At 35.6% G+C, this 25,180-nt stretch overlaps 1 protein-coding gene across 2 annotated transcripts in view; it reads right to left on the reverse strand.

Annotated features, from left to right (window-relative positions):
• Positions 1-1,830: 1,830 nt before the first annotated feature.
• The window catches only part of cdh22 (cadherin 22), a 164,817-nt gene continuing 141,467 nt past the window's right edge, over positions 1,831-25,180 (reverse strand). For both annotated transcript variants that reach the window (XM_028003980.1, XM_028003981.1), the window contains exons 11-14: positions 15,959-16,076; positions 11,960-12,109; positions 11,526-11,627; positions 1,831-3,548 (exon numbers count right to left, since the gene is read on the reverse strand). In XM_028003980.1, the coding sequence (XP_027859781.1) occupies positions 3,019-3,548; positions 11,526-11,627; positions 11,960-12,109; positions 15,959-16,076 (900 nt within the window). In that variant the 3' untranslated portion in view covers positions 1,831-3,018. The remainder of the gene's footprint in view (positions 3,549-11,525; positions 11,628-11,959; positions 12,110-15,958; positions 16,077-25,180) is intronic.

A 25,180-nucleotide genomic window follows, 5' to 3' on the forward strand; every position in this document is an offset into this window, starting at 1 on the left:
ATGGTTGTGAAAAGAAAGGATGATTATGTGAAAAGAAATACAATTATGAATAATTGTATTTCCAATTAAACTTTGCTAGTCTGATGCCCCTAAATAAAATCCATTGCAAATGCCTTCGGAAGTCTTCTAATTTGTAAAATGAGGCTACATGTGTCTGTTTTAAATTTTGTATAAATTCAACTGTTCTGTGAAGTCCTCATATCACTGAACAAACAGAAAGATTAATATTTAAGAAGCCAGCAAATATGTCAGATGTAAAATTGCTGAGAACTTTAAAGCAAGTTAATATTGTTAAAATAACTTCAACATTGTTCATATCAACCTTACATACCTGAAATAGATATAAAAATATGGCACAAATATAAAAACTTTTGTCAGATGTGACAAAATTGGATGTTCAACATGCAAAAGGCAATTTTGTGACAAATAAGTAATTTTCCACCCTAAATTGTAAAACATACTACTGGCACCATCATCTTGTAGGCTTACTTTTCTTCAGCTAGAACAAGGAAGATTGTAACAGTTGATGGGGTGGGAGACGGATGGAGCTTTAACCCTCCTGCAGCCTTACAGTGATGATCAGAAGGAGCACAACAGATGTCATGATCGGACAACATGATATCTGCATCTATTTAGTCCTTTATAATGTAAATAGAAGAATTTAGATTTCTAAGTGCTTCAAACTGACAATTTGATGAGGTGTCCAGTCAAAGTGTCACTTCCCAAAACCGCACACACAAAACAAAAAAGGCATTGAAAAAGCACACGTGGGGTCAGTGCCACCCACTGGGACTGCGCACAGGGTAAACAGCTTGAAGGATTCAATGGACCACGTCTCTTAGGACTGCAGGAGGGATTAATGGGGTCATTCTGAAAGAAAACTTAAGAGGTTGCAAAATATATTACTGGAGCTTTTCCATAGGAATATTATTAAACATATATTCAAAGTTATAATGAAATGGTATATTCACAGCAAAATTTTATATTCAGGAGTTAGAAAGACAAAATCCAGGCCTAAAGCCAATTCATAATGAATGGCAGAATTTAAACTAATCTCACAATTAATCCAAAGTGACTGTTAATGTGTGATTAAAACAAATATGAATTGTATTAATTTTACTTCAAACTATGCAATTTTTTGTGTTTTCTGTCTCAATAAATCCAAATAAAATCATACATACATCAAGTTTCTAATGATAACTTCACATAAATGGGGAAACAATTCAGTAGTACAAATACATACTCTGTAGTAAAATGGTTGCTAAAATGTACTTCCTTAAAACATAGAAAGTATATTGTTTTATGAATTGCTATTAAGTTAGAATAATAAAACAAGAATAACAATTCAACTGCAACAATGTTAAATGAAGATGTTTATCTTAGAAAAAATTAAAGCATAAATGTTCTGCTGTTTTTTTCCCGACAAAACAGTTTACTTGAAGAAGAGTATTATCAGGTGAACATGAATCCCATTTACTGTCTTACAGGCCATTTTAAAATCAGATGAAATTAACTTTGTATGCTTTGGCATTCTCTAGTGACTTTGACAATTACAGTGGTTTGGCAGAAGACAGTCATGAGGGAGATGTGCTGAGTAGAAATTCTTTGTTTGGCTGGATCCTCTCATATGGTGCGTTTGTTTCAACCTAAAACTACTCTTTCTATCTATCCCTGGTGTAAATAAAAACAAGCTCTGCAAATATTCATAATTCAGGAAATGTCTTCAGAAAGCAATTCACACACAACAACTGTTAACACGGGGGCTCTATTCACTTTATCACTGGCGTCTCATTTAATGAGAAATTTACAGTCAATACACCACTGCACACATTTTGGTTTACAAAAAAGTTAAATATTTATTGGTCTTTTTCTTTTTTATAATTTTTCCATACATTTGCAATTTAAGGTAAACATGGAATAACTTGGGATAAAAGGTTGATGTGATCCAATCTGATCATGTGTTACCACAACCTCCCCAAGCCCAATGAAAACAACCCAACAATTAATAAAATAAAATAAAACACTTTGATTATAAAATGGAATCAACATATTTTACACACTCACACAAAAAATATGAAATAACTTCTGGCTGTTTTTGTCACAAAGTTGACCACCAACCAGCTTCATAAAACAGTCATTTGTTTTTTATTTTTTTGTGAAACCCTGCAGCAGTTTGTGCCTTTTTGCCCCACAAATGGCTGCAGAGAAAGTAGGAAAAAGACACTGTTAACACACAATTGTCCTCACTTTCTCACCTTCAAAATTTATCTTTTAATAAACCACAAAAAAATATGTTTGTTTGTTTCTTTTTTTCAGGCTGAAACATCCAGACTGCATTCTTTCTGTTTTATCTTTCTCTTCAGTGGGTTATTGTACAAAACTTATCAAAGAAAATAAAACATTTTTCCAGTGTGTAATTTTTAGATGGCCCACTTATTACTTCGGTACTTGTGTTTTGTGTAATGATCTGGCACTGCTGCTCTTTCTTCTCCTTTAGTGAAGTCATTCTCCAATAATTTGTATTCAACACTAAGAGTTACCATCGTATGAATAAATAAATAAATAAAAATAAATAAATATACGAATATTCCTTTTTTTTAAATATGTCATTCAAACAGTGCACTTCCATATTACTAAGTTTTACCCAAGTAATAATGATTCTCGTCACTCTCAGCGTCATATAGAAGCTTTAACTAAAGAGCTGCATGTTGGGTGCAGAAAATAATCCCTTTACAAACAAACAAAAAAAATTTACTAAATAGCACTTTTTATGCCCCCATTTTTTTAGCCTAAAAATATTTCAAGAAAAATCACAACAAAAGTTTAAAATCAATGTCGTCTCAGAGCTCAAAGTCTACATTGGAGAATTTCCAAAGTGAGATGAAGAGGTTGCACTCTGACTGAAATGAGCACAGAAGGTTAGCTCTGATGATTTTAGTAGAGTGCCAGAGGGTGAGGAGACAGATAAAACGAGGGAAAAGGAGTGTTTAACTGTCTCTCTGTAGATAAGAAACTGTGCTAGGATGCTTCCTCCTCAGTCTTTCCTGGAGCGTAGTAGCCTGCCAGTTGCCTAAAGCGTGGCCCCCAGTCGCTGAGGTAGGAGAAATCCAGCTCAGATGTGGTGGACAGTGTGTGGATTGAACTGAGTGAAAGCGCAGGTGAACTGGTGCCCTCAAAGGCGTATGTCTGGAATGAGTCATATGGCGGCACTGACAAATCAGCATCAGCCTGCTCCACCTTCTTTCGTATGTAGCCTTTGAAAAGTGAGAAGTCTGTTGCTGCTGCCATAGCTCCGTCCACCCCACCTCCCACTCTGTTTGCCTGTATCCACTGAGGCAATGAGCGGATGTCCGGTCCAGAGTCACAGCTTTTGGCCTCTGGGAAGTCATAGAGGTTTCTCAGTGCGCTCATGTCATATGCCTGAGTGTCCTGCTCCCCTCCGCCTTCGTCATTGTATTTGATGACGTTATCTCTCATGTCCTCCTCGTCCTCTGCCATCCTTTGGCCTTTCCTGTGGCGTTTAAGGGTGAGGATCAGCAAGACAAGAACTGAAGATGGTAGAAAGCAAAAGAAGATACTGCTTTATTAAAGCTTTGAAATTATATATTTACAGATATAAAATCTTCAAAATACTTTCAATAGCAGAAAAACATAAAAAAATGATGCAGGGTTACGTTGAACTCATTTTAAAAGCTTAATGTACAAGATATTGACAGTGATATGCTCTGTAAAATATGAATCAGTGTTAGTTTAAAAAGCTAAAACATTAGAATATAAGTTCTCATCATTTTCTCAAAAATGTAAACTCCAATGATGACAACTTGTGATGCAAAAAATATGACAAAATATGTTTATCAAATTTTCTCCTTGGATGATAGTTTTGAAACTATTTAAACTTTGTACCTATTCTTTCTATAACTTTGATTTATCCTACCTGAACGTAATGTATGATCAAGTTTTCCATTTCAAATACATGAGCATTGATTTTTCACATCTTTGATAGCCTTACAAAAATCAGCTACAAAAAGCCCTAATGGTGCCCGATACCACATCAATACTCATTCAAGTCTAATAAAATCAAGATGCTTGGGTTTTAAACTTGGAAATGTAAGCATTCAGCAAAAGAGGCAATATGTCAGAGACATAAGTTCGAGCAAAAGAAAAAGATGGATTAGGACACAAAAAAGCTTCAAAAGAGAACTAAGGCTTAATGTCTGTTGCTGAAGATAAAGAACTTTATTTTCTGATTATTTTTGATTGATGCATAAAAAATAAATTTTTTGATTAGATATCTACACTTACAGTGCCTTGAAAAAGTATTTGTCCTCACACAAATTCCTTATTTCTTGGCTTTTTTTGTCAGTTAAACTATGATAAATATCAAACATAACTTAATATCTGACAAAGATAAATACAAAATGTGGTTTGATGATCATTTAATTTATAATTACATAATTAATTTATAATTAAATTTCCCCTAACACCATATACTGATTGAACATCGCTTGGTGGCAACAACTTCTATCAAGTTCTTGTGATATTTTTCAATGAACTGAGATATTTTGACCCAAGCCATTTTGAAGAACAGCATTTTATAAGGCAAATTTGTGGCAATACTGGCATTTATTACACAACAAGAAGAGCAGAGTGAGAAGAGGAAGACATGCAGCAAATGGGCCAGGGCCAGGAATTGAGACAGTTGTGTTGAGGACAGTAGCCTCTGAGTATGATGCAACTGTTCTACCACTGAGTCATGTGGTACATCAAGAAAAACTACTTTAATTCAGCCACAATAGAGGATTTTTGCTTTGGATCTTTAATCCTGCAAAGGTAAGGTGCAAAACCAAAGTCTGGACAGAGAACAGAATTCATGGTTCCATAAATCACAGGAAATCCTGCAGGTTCTGAAGAGACGGAGGAAAACTAGACCAGCACAATCCCACCAACATGTTCATCAGTTTCTGGTATTCTATTTGGTCTTGTCAGTCCAAAGAATATTTCAGAAATGTTTGGCTCATCATGATGGTTTTTAGGAAACATTACATGGGCATTTGTGTTTATCTTAGATTGCAATGGTTTTCACTATGGATCTCTACAGTTATGTTTTTTTTTTTTTTTGCCTTTTCTTTTTCTTACTGCTAATTGACTTCAAATTCAGATTATCTTTATTTTCATTCAACAAAACAACACTGACTGATTCTCTGACCTTAAATGTCTTCTCCCAACATGTTATCTGACCACAAAACAACGATAAGCAAACACAAACAAATTAATAAAATAAACAAATTAAAAAATGTTGAAATATATATATATATATATATATATATATATATATTTTTTTTTTTTTTTATCTCATTTTTAGTTTTAAGTTGAAAAAAACTCACTCTTACCCTATAAAATAGTATTGTGGGTGGACAACATCAGTGTTACTAGCACAGTCAGATATATCAGGAGGCTGTGTTTTTTTTATTCTCCTCTGCATTGTACAGTTTGAAATATGCCGTAATATTTTACAGCCCAGTACTTTCAGAATATTAAACAGTACTAAAAATATACAAACCTATAAGTGTCTCTCATATCTACTGGTGTTGAAAAAGCACCACCACTTTAGAAGTCAAGTCTGGTTTTAGCTCAGCGATGTCCCACAAATCCATGTAAACCAGACAAACATTCCAGGAGCACACTTGCAAATATAAATAATCTGTCATGCTTCCTTCAAAACCAACATTAAGCAGGAAGATACAGAAGGAAAAGAGACAAAAATCTGCTTAACAAGAAAAAAACAGTGCTGTGCTCTAAATAGGTTGACTAAGAGCTATGTTATCGAGTAAATGCATTTACAATTGCTTCATTCAGTCCTTTTTTAAAGAAATTACTAAGCACAATAAGCTTCAACTGGGTCCTACACTGTCTTTATTGAAACATATCGACATAGTATGTTAAATGGAGATTGCTCTTAAACAGCACTGATGAACAAATGGTGACAAATGCATTCAAATAAAAACTATCCAATTAATATCTTATGATTTGAGTGGCACTAAAAATTTATACATACCCATTATTGATGGAACCTGACTTAATGTCGAGTTTTGATTGTTGATTCTATGTTGCATTGTGTTTCTGTGTTTGATATGATGTAAAGCACTTTGAAATGCCTTGCTGCTAAAATGTGCTATACAAATAAAATTTGATTTGATTTGATTTTGATAAGGGTAAATAAAAAAAGGAGAAACCCCATTTGAATTTACAACAATGATCGCTAATAGATAGTTGACTTTAGATAGCTTGGTAGTAAAAATAAAACTCTAAACCCCTTTCACTTAGCACCATTGACATGCTGTCAAGTAAATTATTTAAATGATGCAATGGTCATTTTGAGTAACATATCTTTAACATTATTTTGCATATTTCACTGTAATTTAAACAATATTTATTATAGGCAATAAGTCAATTACATGAACTGTTTACAAATAGATCACAGTTTTGTTGGGGTTTCACAAATAATTGTCAAACTGAAAGAAAATTGAGAGCTACTGCAAAATTATTGCAGAATTTTAGACTTGATACAAGTCGGAGTTCAATTCAAGTAGGAAAAATAAAAGTAAATTAACTTGCAATCCATATCAGTTTTTGATATTGTTTATGAATTTGTAATTTGTGCAGACATATCACAATAATCTTCGGCAGCTTACATAGATCCAAACAAATATTCATTGTTACTTAAGAGTGTTTTTTAGTTCTAAAATATAATTTAGAAAATAAGACATCTTAGTCTGTCAGCTTGTTTTATAGCTAGGAGTCAGCTATTGGCTGTGACACCACAAAACCACCAATGCAATGTGTAACTTTTCCTAAATTAAACTGGCACAGAGGGAAGCTGCTTAAAAAAACACAAGCAGAGAGTTATTTAGATTTAGTTAAAAGTAGACCCCATGAATCTTTAAGAACAGTTAACAGCGTGCCAAAATCAACAAGCTATCAGAAATTTAAAAAAGAGAATTTTCTGTTATAGTGGGGGTTGTTGGTTTGCCTGTCACGACAGCCATCTGTTTGCTATAAAATATGACTACATTCTTTTATTGCCACACTAGGTATTATTATTGGTCCTTCATGAAGTATGTACATGTAAATCACACATAACACAGATAACTACATTTTGTATGCATAGAAAGCACCCTGTGGGCAGATGGTTTCTTTTAAAATGGTCTCTGATTGAACTATTCTCCTCTTAACAAAGGGCAAATAATACAAAAAAAAAGCTTTAAAATAATTTCCATTGTGTCCTTTTTCTATTATCTGTAACTGTCTGAATTTATTGCATGTGTCCTGAAAGTAAGACTAAAATATATCCCTTTGCAACTGTAAATCTCTTGCCAGAGTAAGAAGCTCTTTATGATCAACAATGGATTTTATATGGAATCTATGACTGATAACGTTGTTCTCCACTCACATTGTTTTGCTGGGGATCATTGGGGAAGCAGCATTTGTTATCATTGTCTTATTCTTCTCTTCAATGAATGGAGCAAATTAATTGCCGTGAGGTCTAAAAAAAAATCAGTTTTCTTTTTTTTTTGTATTTTGCGGTGCATACTTCCATGCATACTAAACAAGTACTAAGACAGAAATCCACCGTATTGAGAGAAGTGAGTGAGAGAGAAAAATGCCCCAATCTGAGCTCTTTTCTTGTACCAGATTTATAAATTTAGTTAAAGAATCTGTGGTGATATGGGACAGTCTAATAAAAAGACAAAAACCTGTCAGACCTGTCACTCACTTTTAGGTGTGCAGATGCCTGGATGGTGAAACTCTGCAAGCCTATTTACCTTGACAATTAGCACACCTTTGAAAATGTCAATAAACACCATGTACAGAATTTACTCTTGCTGGAAGCTCATGTACCTGTGTTTAGCCGTCTCCTATACATACAAAGCTGATACCCATGTGTACAGATGTTGTGATAAGTGTTCCTGACAAGACAGTTAATTTCCCCTTGGGCTGCGCTGGTTGCCCTCACGCGGGAGTTCATCACAAGCAGATGGGAGGTAATTGGAATGGATGCAAGCAGATGCTGCGACGCAATGAAATGGATTCATCACATCAGGCCTATATAAGAGCTGATGGAGGGACTGTTTGTTTGTACGGTAATTAGGCAGAAATTTGTTTTCATTTTTCTCATCATCCTGCAATTGATGCAATAGAGGTAGTCCAGCCTCCAGAGTAAGAGAGTGTTGGCCAGTTAATTAGTCATTGTGTGCACAGCAAGAGACCATGCATGCATGTGTGCAAGAAAAAAAACAATGTGAAAACAATAATAGACCATAAAATAAATAGATTGCATTGCTGTTAAGAGGGTTTTGAAGAGGGCTGCATGCTCAAGCAGTTCGCAGTTTGACGCACGAGGTACAGTAACTAAGTAACTAGAAAAGTGTTGGAGGCTATTTTTGAGATAATAAGATTAGGCTACTGTTAGTCAGCTAAACAAGTTGTTCAATGCTTTGATAAGAAAAAAAGTATTATGTTAGGTATTTCTATTTTCTACTATCATGGTGGCTAGAAGTTGACAGAAAATTTATTAACTCTTGTAACAGGAATGAATATGGATACATTTCAGTATAAAAACAAAACACATATTGCCTGATTTTCTAAAGGTTTGCATGTGGATTTGCATTAGCAAAATGATGCAGGCATAATAATCTAGCATGTTTGCCTTCATGAATGTGTAAAACAGACCATCTGAAATCGCAAAATACTCTGAGGATTAGCAAATATTACCACCTGTGGTGTGATTTATTAAACTTGAACCAGATTGCCCGATGCTGTTTATGCATCTATATCTAGCACATTTGAAAACCAGGTGTAAACTGCCACAAACAAATGTCCATGATCATTTGCCAATCAGAAGGCATAGATGCAATGACAAAAGACAATGCTTGTCAAATATTTAGAATATTTCAAGAATGTAAAATATAAATCCTAAAAAAATGTTTAAAAATAGCCTTCAGCAATGTCAATTATTACCAAATAATTCCAGTGTACCATCACTTTATGGTAGCACACTACTATGTCTTGATACTCTGCAGAATAGTGTGTATATACTGTAGTCTGCTGCATATTCCACAAATTGTGCAGACAAAGGATGTCTGTGTGGGACAAATGAATACAGCCGGACTGCAGACATTGTTTATGCAGTTAAGCCAAAAGAAAACAAATACCACGATTAGATTTAACAAATTAAATGCCACCAGAGACCGGAAAACCATTACAGAGCCAAAGAAATACTGAAAATAAAACAAATACTGGGCGTGCCGTGGTGGCGGAGGGGTTAGCGCGACCCACATTCAGAGGCAACGTAGCCTCGACGCGGCTGTCGCAGGTTCGACTCCCGGACCCGACGACGTTTACCTCATGCCTTCCCCCCTCTCCTTCCCCTTTTCCTGTCAGCCTACTTTGAAAAAGGGACACTAGAGCCCACAAAAAGACCCCTTGCGGGGCGATAAAAAAAAATAAATAAAACAAATATAAAAGAAATGTCCCATGCGAAAGAAAAATGTCCCGTCCCCCCTCCTTCACCTCTGAAACTTCCTTTACAGTATTATATGAGGTAGATTCATGTTATATCATGTCATGTTAGATTCATGTGATTCATGTTAAAAAAATAAAATAAAACAAATATAAAAGAAATGTCCCATGCGAAAGAAAAATGTCCCGTCCCCCCTCCTTCACCTCTGAAACTTCCTTTACAGTATTATATGAGGTAGATTCATGTTATATCATGTCATGTTAGATTCATGTGATTCATGTTAAAAAAATTAAATAAAACAAATATAAAAGAAATGTCCCATGCGAAAGAAAAATGTCCCGTCCCCCCTCCTTCACCTCTGAAACTTCCTTTACAGTATTATATGAGGTAGATTCATGTTATATCATGTCATGTTAGATTCATGTGATTCATGTTAAAAAAATAAAATAAAACAAATATAAAAGAAATGTCCCATGCGAAAGAAAAATGTCCCGTCCCCCCTCCTTCACCTCTGAAACTTCCTTTACAGTATTATATGAGGTAGATTCATGTTATATCATGTCATGTTAGATTCATGTGATTCATGTTAAAAAAATTAAATAAAACAAATATAAAAGAAATGTCCCATGCGAAAGAAAAATGTCCCGTCCCCCCTCCTTCACCTCTGAAACTTCCTTTACAGTATTATATGAGGTAGATTCATGTTATAATACATCATTCTGTGCAATCTGCACCACTTTTCAACATGCAATCATTTGCACATGAAATCTTTGGAGATTGTGTACATCTTAATGCACCCATAGTGTACATGTTTTGTTACCAAGTACAGCATAAAAATCATCTGTTCTTTCACAAAGTCTTGCTCTTTCCTAGGGTGAAGTATTAGTTTTCACCTTATGCTGATGATGGGCCCATGTTTTGCACAACACTAAAACCATGACTCATTGGAGAGAGTTTTTATGCCCATAAGGTTGCTTCAGATTTGCAGATAACAGACTTGTTGAGGCTTTAAAACCGTAATGAATAAGTGACGCTCTGCTTTTCAAGTTCACTGTTTTATTAATGGAGACACTTTTAATAGCGTTCATTAGAGAAGCTCTTAAATGAAAAGAGAACAATGCAAGTCATAGTTAAAGCAACATCATGTCACGTCATCCATCATTCACTCTCTGCACTGTATAAACTTTGTAGAGTCACAAAGCAGAGACAGAACACTCTGACATTATTGTTGCTTCTTGCTGTCAGTAAAGAGTGCAATGCAAAGACTTACAGTAGAGGTGGGGGCCACTAAGAGGCCAACTCATAAATTTTTTAAATATTTCAATATCAGCCAGCTTTGGTATTTGAGAGTGTAAGCATGTATATTACCATACTGGTCTATATATAAAAAAAATCTAAACTTGTCTGGAGAGATTTGACTATGTAAAGCTTCCCATGCAGAGGGACACAAGTGCTGAGGCAGCACTTTGCCTGTTTTTGCTCTCTAACCTTCCTGCACTTCACTTTCATCCATTCTATTTCTGCCTGTGTTCCATGGATCAAAGTGGCTTCATATCAATCATAAAACCAGGTAGAATTTGCACTCCCCTGTTAAACAAAAGCCTCTTTGTCATAAAAAGCAGATACAAAATGTCTGACATGAACATGATGGTAAGATCAAAAGTGTATTGTATTTTGATGTCATGAATCTCAGTATTTCTGCCAGTGCCTGCGCTAATATACTGGTAAAATATGGATACCTTTTAAAAATAATCAACTCATTAAAATGCACTTGGCCACATGATTTTTGAGAAAAAGACTTTAAACCTCAGATTTTTCTCCAGAACATCCTGGGCTTCAGTTATAATTTCTGTTGGGTCAACTGAAGTTGACCTCTGGTGTTACCCCAAAAAAGGCAAAACTAATGAATTCAAAACACAATACTTTTATAAGGATCTCTTTATTTATATATCTCTCAGACTAATTTAAATTTAGTAATTATCCATGAGGACATTTATCTGCTTACCTATTAGTATGAGCATGCAGACCAGTAGTGCTATAAGAGCCCCAGGGCTAAGAGCTGCACTCATTACATAGGCTGTTGCATTGCAGGTCTGGATGGCTCCCTCTGCATTTAGAGAGAAAGAGAAAAAATAAGCATTTGCTGGAACATATTTGACACTGGTGTTAAGTCAATTAAATGGACAGCCACTAACTTTTCAAAAAGCAAAAACATTTCTTTCACCATGTCCATATTTACAGATTTGAAACCTGTGTAAGAGGCCGTTTGTTGGCAGATTTTATTGATGTGTTGTTTTGCTTTCCATAAATATAGACTCAGAAGAAATGTTTGCTAAGCAAAACAATGACACGTTGACCTTTTCATTGCACCACTGCTGCTGCCAAGGGTGACAGTGATGTTAATGTTAGTAATGGTGCTACCCCCGCAGTGGCTCTCACCTGTGTCGCAGCCACAAACATGGATGGTCAGGGTGCCCGTTGAGCTGAGGGAGGGAGGTCCGCTGTCAACAACAAGAATGGGCAGGAAGTACACATTCTGTTCATGGCGGTTAAAGCTTGACTTCTGGGTACGGATGCCAGCTGTGTTGTCTTGATGTGGGATGCGATTTAGTCAGGGGTGTGTCGAGGTCAGACAGATAAGATAAAGCAGAGAATTACACATGAATCACTGTATGTTAGAAGAACCTCTCATGCTCATCCCAGTGAGTCATTTTCTTTTCTGTTGTAGACTTAAAACCTTTGAATATAGATGATAGCTTAATAGTGCTTAGCAAATAGACACACAGTACTTACATATGTGCAGCAGTGATTGTAATAAGAAAAAAATCCCAATCCAGACCTAGATCAGTTAAATATTTCCATGATATTGTGTGGTGCTGGTTGACATGTAGATAGGTGTAAGATCCCTACACATATCTACACATCCCTACACATCTCTAACTCTAAATTCACTTTTAGAGAATTTAGACTGTCTAAGAGTGACATTTGGGGGAATTTTTGTTTTTAAATTTTCCTAGCCTTTCTCCTCAATGTGCATGATTGCAAGATAAACTTTATTATTTCACTGAATATAAGTTTGGATAAGTTTAGCATAGCAATTTCACAATAGTAATCTGATATTTGACAACGACCATATACCTGCCTTAATTAAATGGCATGTTCTTTTTCCTTTTCCATTTGGAAGATTGGCTTTTGAAATTGTATCAAATCATATATATGTAGGGAAAAATAAAATACATAAAATAGTTCTTACTTCCTGCATAATTTTATCAACCTAAAAAGTGATTTCATAAAAAGTATTTTTTTTTTGCTTGTTTGTTTTTCTAAGACAAAGCCAATACCATTTTTTAAAAAAGCATTTCAAGGCTTCATCAAGGCTGCCAAAAACTGAGGAGGGTACAAGATCATGAATACATTAGCTAAATAAAAAGCAGAATAGAAATTGAAAGCGACCACTACTGTTTGCAATTAAACTTTACAGGTGTGTGTATATGAGGACTCTGCATGAACCTTAGATAAATCCAACACAATATAAAAAATGAGGCTTTGAAAAAAAGAGTCATGGTGAGTCACGGAAAGATTCGTTTAGAGGATAGAAAGTAATCCGTCTCCCAGAACATTTATCAGTGTTCCTTGTCACCCGAGAACTTCTCTGGCACATGCAGAGCAAATTTTATATCATCATTTATGTTCAGAGGTTTGTCCTTTTGACTTTCACACAACATTATGTTTTATAGATCTCTAACTTAAAAATAAGACAAGTGAATATATTGAAAGCGACCTTTCTATAACCACTTTTAAAATATAAAGTTTATTTTTCAGTTGAAATTAATGATAAATTTCAACTGAACAAAAATAACTAATCCACAAAACTACCAAATCACTTTACCAGAGCTTTATCACTAAAATTTTTTTAACCTTGTATCATTAGATTTCATAATATTTTTATCCAAGCATGACACATGATGTTCACACATATCTAGAAAGAAATGGCTGGCAGTGCATCATATAGCAGAAAACTTTATACGGTGAGATTAGGGGTTTCCTCTACGGACTGGCAGCAAGACTTCAAAGAGTTTCGCAACATGGGAAAAATGCCTTGTCATCATTGTCTGTCAAGGCCTGGAGACAGAACGCAATGTGAGGGCATGAAGAGCAAGAGACGAAGTGACAGATTGAAAGTGACAGTTTGACAAATGTGTCCATGAAAAAAGACAGTAGAGTGGAAAAAAAGAGAGGTAGGCGGATTTAAAGTATGTGTGGTGCTTTGTTTGCCTTAACCACTTTATATGTTTACACAATACTGCTGGCTGGTTTCATCACAAATAGCATGTATATGAATGTTCGTTTTTGTATGCAAATGTATTTGGTGGTATGTACAAATGGAATAGTTTACACGTTATGATTACTCTACTCTTATCTAGTCATTTACATGCACTCTAACCTCAAAAACAAATTAAAACAGGAATTAAACTGACATTAAAAAGTGTATTTCGGTGGTTACTTTATTGTGTTTCATGTACTTGTTTACAAAAAAAAAAAATTAGAGTTTAGGGAGTCAAAAAGAAAAATACTTTTTTACTTATTCATTGCTCATCCAAATAGCATATGCATAACCAGTAGAATATGTGCACATGTCCTGAATAGAGGCATGAGTTATGCACCTTTCCATTCAAATGCACATGCATGGTTCAGCAGGAGACCCTTCTGCCTTGACACAGTGACATTTCCCTGGCTTGGAATGCTCCCCTGACATTTTCCTGGTGTCAGATCAATCTTGATTTACCCAGATGTCACATTTACTTAGATACACATCCCTAAATGAAGGATCTGCAAGCGTGCATGCAAAAACACTGACAAGTATGAAAAAAGTAATTTTCCTGACAAAGCAAACTTATTGCCAGTGTGCACACTGAATTTTTTATCCCTTTTCTAGGAACACGTCAATGCTAACTGTAATACAATTGCCATGGCAACTGAAAAAACATAATCTGCTTAAAAATTGTTTCTAAAATAAATCTCTTGTATTTAAAAAAATATGTACTCAAGCAGTTAGTGCTCAGCTTTATGCCATAAGACCATTTTTTTATTTTGTTGTCCAAGCATACTAAGTTTAATTTATCCAGTAATATCACTTCATAAAAAGTAAAAAAAGAATAAAATAAATAGTAATTACCAATGATATTTGTCATGAAAGTAACGTCCCAAAGCGCTATCTAGTTTCCGTGTTAATCCCAGCTATTATTATGAGCTACAGCTATAAAGTCAGTGCTTTTACCTGGATCTTGTATTTAGGTTCAAGAGTTTTATTTTAAAGTAAGACAGGAAATAGTTATCTGGTTGTATGATAGAGTCAGTCTTTAAGTATAGAGTGACAATTTCCAGGAGGAATTTTGGTAGTTGGCAAAGAAAAGAAAGTTATAAATTGATAGACAATAGGAATGATTTGCAAGCACTATGAAAATACTGCGACTGATGAGATGTTAGCTTCTAATGATGGTGGAATCTGTTTAATAGTATCCGATTGGCTAGGATGACCATATCGTGATTTAAAAAAAAAAAATAAAAAGGACAATAGGCCACATCTTAAAACATTTCTAACAATTTTTAACATATCTGTATCAGTCTGATGAGTAAAACTGGGCTGTTATAAACAACCACTGTTTATTTCCATCTTGTTGCCCTTTGTGTATGTGTTTCAGGAGAAGAGCGGGTTGACTATGTAGTATCTGTTTGGTCATGTGACAGTGACAGAAATATGGCTCGGGGTGTTTAACTGGAGCAAAAAAGCAATGGATGTGATGTGGAATGCACAGTGTGGAATGCATTGGAAAATACATAGTGTAAAATATACATATGACATTGGAAAAACTTGGTAGATATCGCCATGGCAGAAGTATTGATATTGGATGTTGCATCAGTCCAAATTTTCTTATCAGCACGTCCTTGATGATTGCTCTTCTCAGAAATAATAGCTCTCCTTTCAAATCAACCTGGACAAAAAGATTATTCTTAATTCCCCCAAACCAACCCAAAAAAGCCTTGCAAATTGCATCAAATTTGACTCTGTTGCAAATCCCACATCCTGCGCTGTTTTTCTTTTATCGTAGAAATAATGACGAGTTTTAGAAATACGTTAAGGGTTACCTTTTGGTGTTTATTTGAATGATGTATCAAGGTTGTAATCCAATTTTAACATTTCCATTACTTTTGGACAAATTTAGAGGTCTTATTTTTTATGACATCCACCCAGATCCAGAACATTTCTCTCTTTTAGTTTGACTGACAATGTACACATTTTGAATGGCTCCGCTCACACCAAATATGCCCCTAACTTCCTCAAAGAATATTTATTTTTTACTATTAAAGGTTTGACATCTCATTATGATGACAGTTGTAGTTTTTAAAAAATAAGTGAGACGATATTGTCCATCTTACCTTTGACATCCCACAAGGTGAAGTGACGACTGCTGGCAGCCTCTGATGGTAGTGTGAAGAAAAAACGATGTCCAGCTTGTGGTTCATCTCTATCCACTACGCTGATGGTGTGAATTAACTAAGGGCAGAGAAGCAGCAAGGAAAAAAAAAAATAAGAGGACAAGAAAGAAAGGTTAGATTTTCTACTCAGATCTTGTCAATGGGAACAAAAAAAGGCATTTAAAATCACTTTGCGTTTCAAATGCCTTTTTCACCAGGGAGGGAACGAGGTGGCATGAGATGCAACAGACCGAAAAGGCTTGCTGTGAAATAGTGGCTCAAAAGGGCCATAGTCACAAAGAGATTAAAACTTCTTTTGCCTGAGAATTGACACAGCATTTTGAAAAATGCCCTAGTGTTGGGAAGTATCATACAATGCAGTTGTGAAAAAAAGGACACATCCTCTGTGGGGTTGGCACAATTGCTATAAGAAAAATAGAAGTCATGATCAAGATAAGCAGAACAGGAACAATGCACCAAGGCTATTGGTGGGTGTAATGCAATAATACTGATTCACATAAAAAAAAAAAAAAAGATGTAATTTTGCGAGCTTCATGAGGAAACAATGAGATAAGGTAGGATTCAAAGCAAGCTGAATAGACATCAAACATCCCCTGGAGATGTTTACCCCTTAGCGCACAGCATTCAGGGACAATTCGTCTTCCTCTCAAACTATTACTCTGCAGCCAGAATCAAACCTCAAGTTGATCAATTTTATTTTCGCACCACATTGGTCTGCTTTGTTTTCTTTCCCACCACATAATATATAAAACCACAGTTTTAATATTTTGATTTCTTTCATTTAATGCATACTTATTGCAATCCAGATTACTTGAATAATATACAAGATTACTGACATTTAACCAATAATTACCCAAATGATCTATTTTCTAAAGGACATTTCTATGTAAAGTAAGAGGAAAAACAAATGTATATTTTTGCTTAGTTTATTAATTGCACTAGTCAAACATTTCCCTGTGGTTGGATAATACTTACAAATAATGCCAATGTTCTTCCATCTCCTCTACCTATTTATTTTTTATACCAGCTTTGTTCTGTTCAAGGTCGTTGTGGTGGGGGGACGAAGCCTATCAAAGCAATTACATGGACAATGAATAAAAGCCACTCCATACAAGAAAACAAAACAAAACCAACTAAATCTAACCATAAATGTATCCTTCTAAATAGCAGTCATGTTCTTGACAACAGAGATGTTGAAGCATCTAGTTAACCATTGACCTCATTCCTCCAACAAACCATTAGCCGCTAACACTAATGTTGACATCTGATATGATGCTTCCTCCCCGCTCTAAATTAAAAGGCTATTTCACAGTAATTTAAACAGGTCTGGACTGTATTTTATTATCTCTACGGCAGTTAACAATAAAAGACTCAAACTCTGAACCAGATAATCTTGCATTGAAAATGAAGACTCTGAAATGAGACTCTTATTCTATTTGTGAAATCACATTGAAATGCTATTTGGAAGAATAAATGTGAAGTCTACTGCAATAAGAGATCAATCAGTTAATCAAGTTTATTGCACATTTCATTAACAAGGCAGTTCAAAGTGCTATACATTATAAAACACAAAAATACAAAGTCATAAAAAATGCCATTCAATTATTGAGAAAACCAGTAACAAACATAACATTTTGATGAGTGCCATCATCAAAATCATCAATACACATCAAATATGTTGGTCAATGTTCCATTTATTATTGTTGAAAAGCATCTCTAAATGAATGGGTTTGTAATCTTCATTTAAAGGAACAGAAGTTTATTCCAGATTTCTGGTACATAGAAGCTGAATGCTGCTGGTCTGCAAGGTTGATACAAAAACAGCAGATCTTTAATATATTGTGGTGGCAAGTCGTTCAGTGACTTAGCACTGTGACAGTGACTTAGCACTGAACGACTTAGCACAAGTCGTTAGTCTGACAGTTAGACAGACTAACTGTCAGACTGTTAGTTCTGAGAGTGAACTAATAGTCACTGTCAGACACTAAAACAAAAAAAGTTTTTTGTGGTGTTTTTTTCTTACTTCCAGCCTCCTGGGCCCCAAGCCCTCAGGCACCAGTCAGGAGCAGCATCAGGTTGAGCAAGAGGGACCAACAAACAATGACGCACCTTCACCCTATTTGCCACAGATGCTGCTCCACCACCCCCAGCATCATCCACATGCCTACTCCACACAGAGATGGCAGCATTCCTGGTGCCAACACCTAAACACTCGCCCACCACCTCCAACTTCAAGGTTCACTCTCATTACGAAACGTATTTAATTACTGGAGATCGGATCAATACAGATGAATTCTGTTAGTTTTTCTTACAAGCATATATTCTCTGTATAAAAAGAGTTTCATCACAATTGTTTAAAATAACTTTTATATTTAAACTCATTGGCATTGGCTTCTTGGTGATGCCAGAAGCATGTGGGATTTTGTCATTTCCATTATGAACTTTTGTGATGTTACCAAACAGTCACAGTGATGGGCAGACTGTTATATGCTCTCATCCAAACTTCATGGCCAGGCAAGCAGTCTCAAAGTGCATGCAGATAGGTGTCATAAACCCATGTGGAGCATGGGGGATTTTATATTGCTACGCCAATTTAAAGTTTGATTGATTTGAGAAGAGATGTACTATGTTTTCTTTTACTTTTATTTTATTAAAGTAAAAAAAGAAGGAGGGAACGATATGATATTCTCATTATGAAACCTCTTGTCAAATCTCAAACAAATAAGTTATTAAATAAAAAATAAAAAAAATCTAACAGAAAGCCTGGAAACAGATTTCTATAACTGAGTTTCCCAAATCGGTTATTTGGAAAACTACTGCTAAGTTCTGACAACACATTTAACTTTTTTTTATTGCAAAATTTATGACCTTCATCCTGGTCATCAAAGTCATTGAATTTTCTTCAACTGAACTTCAGTGCATTCTCCTTTAATTATAGTTCTGATGTGTCACGGTAAAAGCAGGTATTATCAGACCTAAATCCTTTATTACTTCTCTATATGTGAACTGACTCCTAAACAATCAAATTCTTAACTACGGCCATTCTGAAGCCCAAAATGTCCTTTAATGGTATGGTTACGATCCTATTTATGTTTATGTGAAAGCCGCCTTTGTGCCTTGCACACCACTAAATTATGAGAACGAATGTAGCCTAGGTATTACTGGGTCTGAGCTGATTACAGTCACACTTCCAGGACACAGTTGTACCTTTACAATAAATGGCTTCTGAGCGCTAACACTGCATCACAGACACACAACAGGCTTAGTCATACCCATGGCTCAAGGAGGCTATTTGGGATAATGTGGCTTAGTTTGTAATTACAAATTCTGCGGCATAACTTCATGGTAAATGATACGGCGTCTTAATGGTGCACTGCGAAGAAGCATGTGATGCATTCAAGAAATGCACAGACACCTGCATCCTCAGCTACAATTAAAAAAGCTGTGTCCCCTGCTGTTATTAGCTGTTAGAGGCACTCACTGTGACTTTTTGATGATGGACCGGACAACCATTCTGGATGTTTCCAGAATGGACACATTACCAGTCTATCCCTGGTAATCAGAACATTTCAAATCTGGGAACTATTCCAACTGACTGTAATTTATACAGTGTGATAGCTTCCATTTGTACTGTAGAGTTTCAATATAACAGGAAAATCCAAACACATTTAATATTTTCCATCTGTAAACATATATTCTGTTCTATGAACATAAAGGAGATAGTATCTTGTTTACCACCTGATTGTGCACCACAGAATTGACCATTTTACTAATTTTATTACTTTAACTTTAACATCCTGAAAGCACCTCCAACATTGTTAAATGCTACAATGCTTATTCTATATGTTGAAATGGGTGTCAAAATAGAGAGGCTTTAACTTTATTGGTTTCTAGTGATGTTATGATTTTATTGTCAAGTTCTGTTAGGTTTAATTTGCTGTGCGATCCCCACTTGAAAAGGATAGGTCTCTACTGTGAAACAAAACTGGATTTCAGTTAAGGAGTCTTCATTTTGGTTAGTCCATCTTAATTTTCATAATTTTTAGTAGTCCAACCACATAGGTGAAAAACCTCAAAACAAACAGAAACACATCTATTACAATCTGAAATTAACAAGATAAATACACTGTGAAATTAACAAGATAAATTTCCACCCATTTAAACCATTTAATCCTAAAGTGTAATAAATAGCAAATGTTTTATAATAAAATTCAACGCCAATAAATAAATTAGCATATTTAACAACATTTAATTTCATAGTCAAACATCCTAACCAACATTTTTTTTCACTTTCTACTTCAACCAATAAACACCAAGTGTATTGTCTTGTCTTTTTTTTCCTTTTTCTTTTCAATAATATTAACTCTCAAACAATCAATCCAAGTCCATGTTTATGAGTAACAGTATTGTAAGCTTACCGGCTGCCCTTCACAGTTTTTTAGAAACTTTTGCACAGTTTCAGTTTACGTGCTACCAGGATTGTTTGCTTTCATGCTGTGGCACTTCAAAACCAGGAGTGCCAGGTCAGTCACCCCTTAAGTACCTACACTCTGATTGGTAGGAGAATGAATCCACCTGGTTCTCATCACTCCAGCAGAGAAAAAAGATGCAGCAGAGGGGTTTGACAGAGGGGAGTGGCTTGCTGGCAGTTTGTCAGAACATTTATAATTACTCATTTATCAACCATACTCGTATTGCTAACATGGAAAAGGAGGGATAACTTTCTTATTTGTTATTTTAAAGCCACTGGGGCATTTTGGCAAATCACACATCAAATTGCTCTTGATTAAAGTTGCTTTTCCCCATGTTTTTCTGACCTGAGTGCAGGTCAAACACAGGGCGTTGGCAGGAATTATCAATAAATTGCATATTTGCATAAACCGCATAAAGGCTTACTGCTTTTTTGCTTATTGATGTTGTATTTTACAACATTCATCTTACTGGCAGTAGTCACCAAGGTTTCTCTGTCTTATTTGACATTATCTGTTATCTTATTTCATTGACTTCACACATCTTGCAACCTTGTTTCTATCCATTTCTTTTATTGGGTTAACTAAATTTATGTACCACAAAATATAGTTACAGGGTTTGCAAACCATTTCAAACAAATATAAGACACACAGGCTGCACAGTGGCGCAGTTGGTAGCACTGTTGCCTTGCAGCAAGAAGGTCCTGGGTTCGATTCCCGGCCGGGGTCTTTCTGCATGGAGTTTGCATGTTCTCCCTGTGCATGCGTGGGTTCTCTCCGGGTACTCCGGCTTCCTCCCACAGTCCAAAAACATGACTGTTAGGTTAATTGGTCTATCTAAATTCTCCCTAGGTGTGAGTGTGTGTGTGTGAATGGTTGTTTGTCCTGTATGTCTTTGTGTTGCCCTGCGACAGACTGGCGACCTGTCCAGGGTGAACCCCGCCTCCCGCCTGGAACGTAGCTGGAGATAGGCACCAGCAACCCTCCCAACCCCATTAGGGACAAAGGGTGAACAGAAAATGGATGGATGGATAAGACACACACAGCTCAGGTTTAGTGTTGACATAAATCTACATTCACCATCATTACTGAGATAAGTCATTCCTTACTTAATCAAATACCACCATCCATTTACAAATACTTTAAACTTTAGGGCGATAACCCATTCACCGTCACTGCTAATTATGCCATACTTTGTTGGACCAGAAATATGAGAAATAAATCCAATCATTATGTAAAATGAGTCTCTGCACAAAATGAGTTGTGCATGTGTGGAATGTTACTTCAGCAGGTGCTGTTTTGTCCCAGATTTCTGCCCTTTAACTGGAGAAAACCTAAATAATTTTGATTCTTCTCCAGCTGACAGTCCTTGATTGTGTGAACAGCAGAAAACAAAATTGGCAGAGACATGAATGCAAAGGCAAGATGAATAAAAATGTTATGTTTTTTATGATTTAGAAGCTTTCCTGGAGAGAGAAGAGAAGACGTACAACAGTCACTATAAATAATTATTGAAAAGTTATGTAAAGAAAAAAAAACCCTAGGTACAAATATTCAGAGAAATATGCCTTGATTAACATTCTCACATTCATTGATACCAATAGCGTAAAAGAGAAAAAGAATACCTTTTCTCAAGCGGAATTGAACCCCAGTGTCTCACCTGAGAGGTGAGACACTGGGGTGTCTCAGGTGAGGAAATAAGGGGGAAATTAAATTAGGCACCTCTCAGAGGTGACCTCTGCTATACAGTATCAGGTTAGGTGCTACAGTAACATTCCTGTCAGAATCCCGTTGGCTTTAAAATAGTGCAACTCAAAGAATGTCCTTGTTAAGTCATATGAGCGATGTGTGGGCTGAAATTTCAGAGATATACTGACTGTGCCAAAAAACAGTAATGTTCAAAGATATATTAATCCGGGAATGATAAAACATCTAATCATGGTGTGATCACTCACTTCTGAGTTAGATTTCTGCAGAGTATATGCTCTCCATCATCTCCCCCAGAAAAGGACATGCCAGTTCTGACACTTTCCTTAGGCCAGGTCTCAGCAAAACCAGAGGGCAAACTCAGGATTTGCTTAAACAATCCTCTTACCAAGCAAGGTTGGTTCACGGAGTAAGTTGTGGAAGTACGTTGACTGAGGATAACGGCTGTCTGGCTTTCTGAAACTGAAAACCCAAGATATGCACATAGTTACTCCAAAATTTAATAAGGGTCTTCACTGATCCTGCTTTCAGAACAAGGGCCATGGAGTAATTGCTATTTGCTTTTTCCCTTTATCTCTTTTTTTAATGTAGTCTATCTGAGCGGTCCAAATGATGGTTATAAAACCAAGAGTTTAAAGAAAAAAAGGTTTATAAGAAGTTTGCAATACCACATTTGTCACTTAGTTAAATAACATCAATAGACTGTAGTTGTACTGGTTTCACAGTTAACAGACTGTAAATCAAATTGTCCAAACTAAACATTAGATCAACAAAAGAAGGATCAACAAAACAAACCATGGAGATCTTAGGGAAAAAAAGAGAAACCTAAAATGACAAAGTAATTATTTAAAAGGACAGCAGGTTTGTTTTGTGAAAGAAATTAATCTTCAACACATCAGGTGTTTGAATATTCATCCAAGAGTTGTTTGTGTATGTGCACTCAAGCAAAAATGACAAACAAAAAAACGTAAAGTAGAATATACTACATGTCTACTCATCCACAAAAATGTCTGAAAAATACAGTAGAGTGGGCTGTGAAAAATGCAAAACCAGAATTGATCTTTTTTTCACAGCGGCCTTTGAAGCCCTGTCATTGGCATGTATTGTTTTTTAGTTTAAAAGTAAAAGAATAATGAGCAAGGCTAAAAGAAAAAAAAAACGTGTATGCAAAAAAGTTAGCAACTAAGAGGAAATCTACGTTTTTTTAAGAAAAATATGAACACCGATTGAGTTGTTGCAAGAGAACCATGATCTGCTCTCTGTTACGTGCCCTCAGCGGGGGACTCTAAGGGAGCATCGCAGAGTGAGTGAAAACTGAGCGCTGAGACAGAGAAAAACGAGCACGAAGGAAAGTGACTGTGTGGGAGTTTATCGAGTGCCAACTGAAGCTCCCTCTAGCAAAAATCACCTAATTAGATTTCTATCTCGCTATACCCTTTCTTGACCCCCTTAAATCTCTTGCATCTTTGGAAAGCTAGAGGGGAAGACTTTCCCAAAAGTGGAGCCCATTTGCACTGGATGTGTCTGAAAGGTGAAGGTTGTGAGAAGGAGGCATCTTTCTTATTCACAGTCAAAATCAGCAAACCAGAAAGGTAATGAATACCTGAATAAATAAAAAATAAACATGAAACAACCTAAAATGTGCTGGGAGGCTCATCACTGAAAGCAGAATTCTTCCATTACTTTGAAGGGTGAAAATTCTTATTATTGTGCCCTTCGGATAATTAAACTGTTTTTTTTTTTTTTTTTCTTTTTTCATGGCTCTGGGGCACACAGGAGATTCACAGCAATAACAATAAATGTGGTTGTTGCCAAAGTTCAAACGTGTCCAAGCTTGTTTTACCTGAGGATAAGAGATTAACATTTTCTTGACATTATTCATACCAATAACATGCCAATAACAATATGATTTATAAAAGCATAAAACAAGCTGCATTGTAAATACTGTATGTTTTACTAAGGTCTTTGAATACTAGTTAAGAAGATCTCATACAGAAGGTTGTAGGTAGTTAAAAGTAACTTCTTCCAGTCAGTCTGTATGGCTGAGTTATTTTTATTTGAAGAGTATTAAAGTCTCAAACTACTGCATCTCTATCTGTTGGTGTTTGTCCCATTTCATGGTAAGTTATGATTTGGTTCTGACTTGCATAAATCTCGCACACATTGCTTCTTGTACATTGTATCGTCTCAGCTCACATAGGGCCACCATGACAAGCATCCACAGTGCTGTAGCACCATTGTAGAAAATGATTTAGCAAACACTTTATTCTAAATTTACAAGTGAAGAGGAGATTAAAATAATTAGTGTACTGAATCAGTTTGTTGCAGGCTTTTAGAATAAAAAGGCTTTATTATAATTGGGTGCTGGTAGTAAAAACAAAGCTCTAAAGAGCTCTCAACTATGTCAAAAAGCAACTTTAAAATGCAAACTTACAGAATCATTAAAAATCCTTTTGAATACTGGTAATTTTAACAAAATTTCACAAAATATTAGTGGGACAGTAAGGTCCTCCAACCAAAAATTACATAAAGATGACAAAAATAATCTAAATAACTGCAATAGCAAAACAGTTTTAATTGCTATAATGGCAATACAATTTTATATATATATTAGATGAAATTAAGATTCTCTTTCACTTTGCATTTTCCTTTTTTCTTCTCACACATATCATGTCTAGTTAAAAACAGACTTCATCGAATGAAGACAATTTTAAATATAAAACTGCCAGGGGTAAATATAATTTTTGGCTTTACAGTACATAAAGGGGAACTATACATTTGCTGAAAAAGGGCATGTCTGAACTTTTAAGCCATGGGTTTGGCAACATGGCATAAAAGTGCTGCGCAACACTGGTGGGCGGAAAGAGCTTGATTGCTGAAAGGAAGACATCACAGTGACTGGCAGCTAATTTTGTTTTTACAGACTAGGAATATGAAAACATCAACTAAATGGTATCATACAACACCAGAGGCATATGTCCCAAAA

The sequence above is a fragment of the Xiphophorus couchianus genome, chromosome 20 (assembly GCF_001444195.1).
Source record: "Xiphophorus couchianus chromosome 20, X_couchianus-1.0, whole genome shotgun sequence".
Classification (NCBI taxonomy): Eukaryota; Metazoa; Chordata; class Actinopteri; order Cyprinodontiformes; family Poeciliidae; genus Xiphophorus; species Xiphophorus couchianus.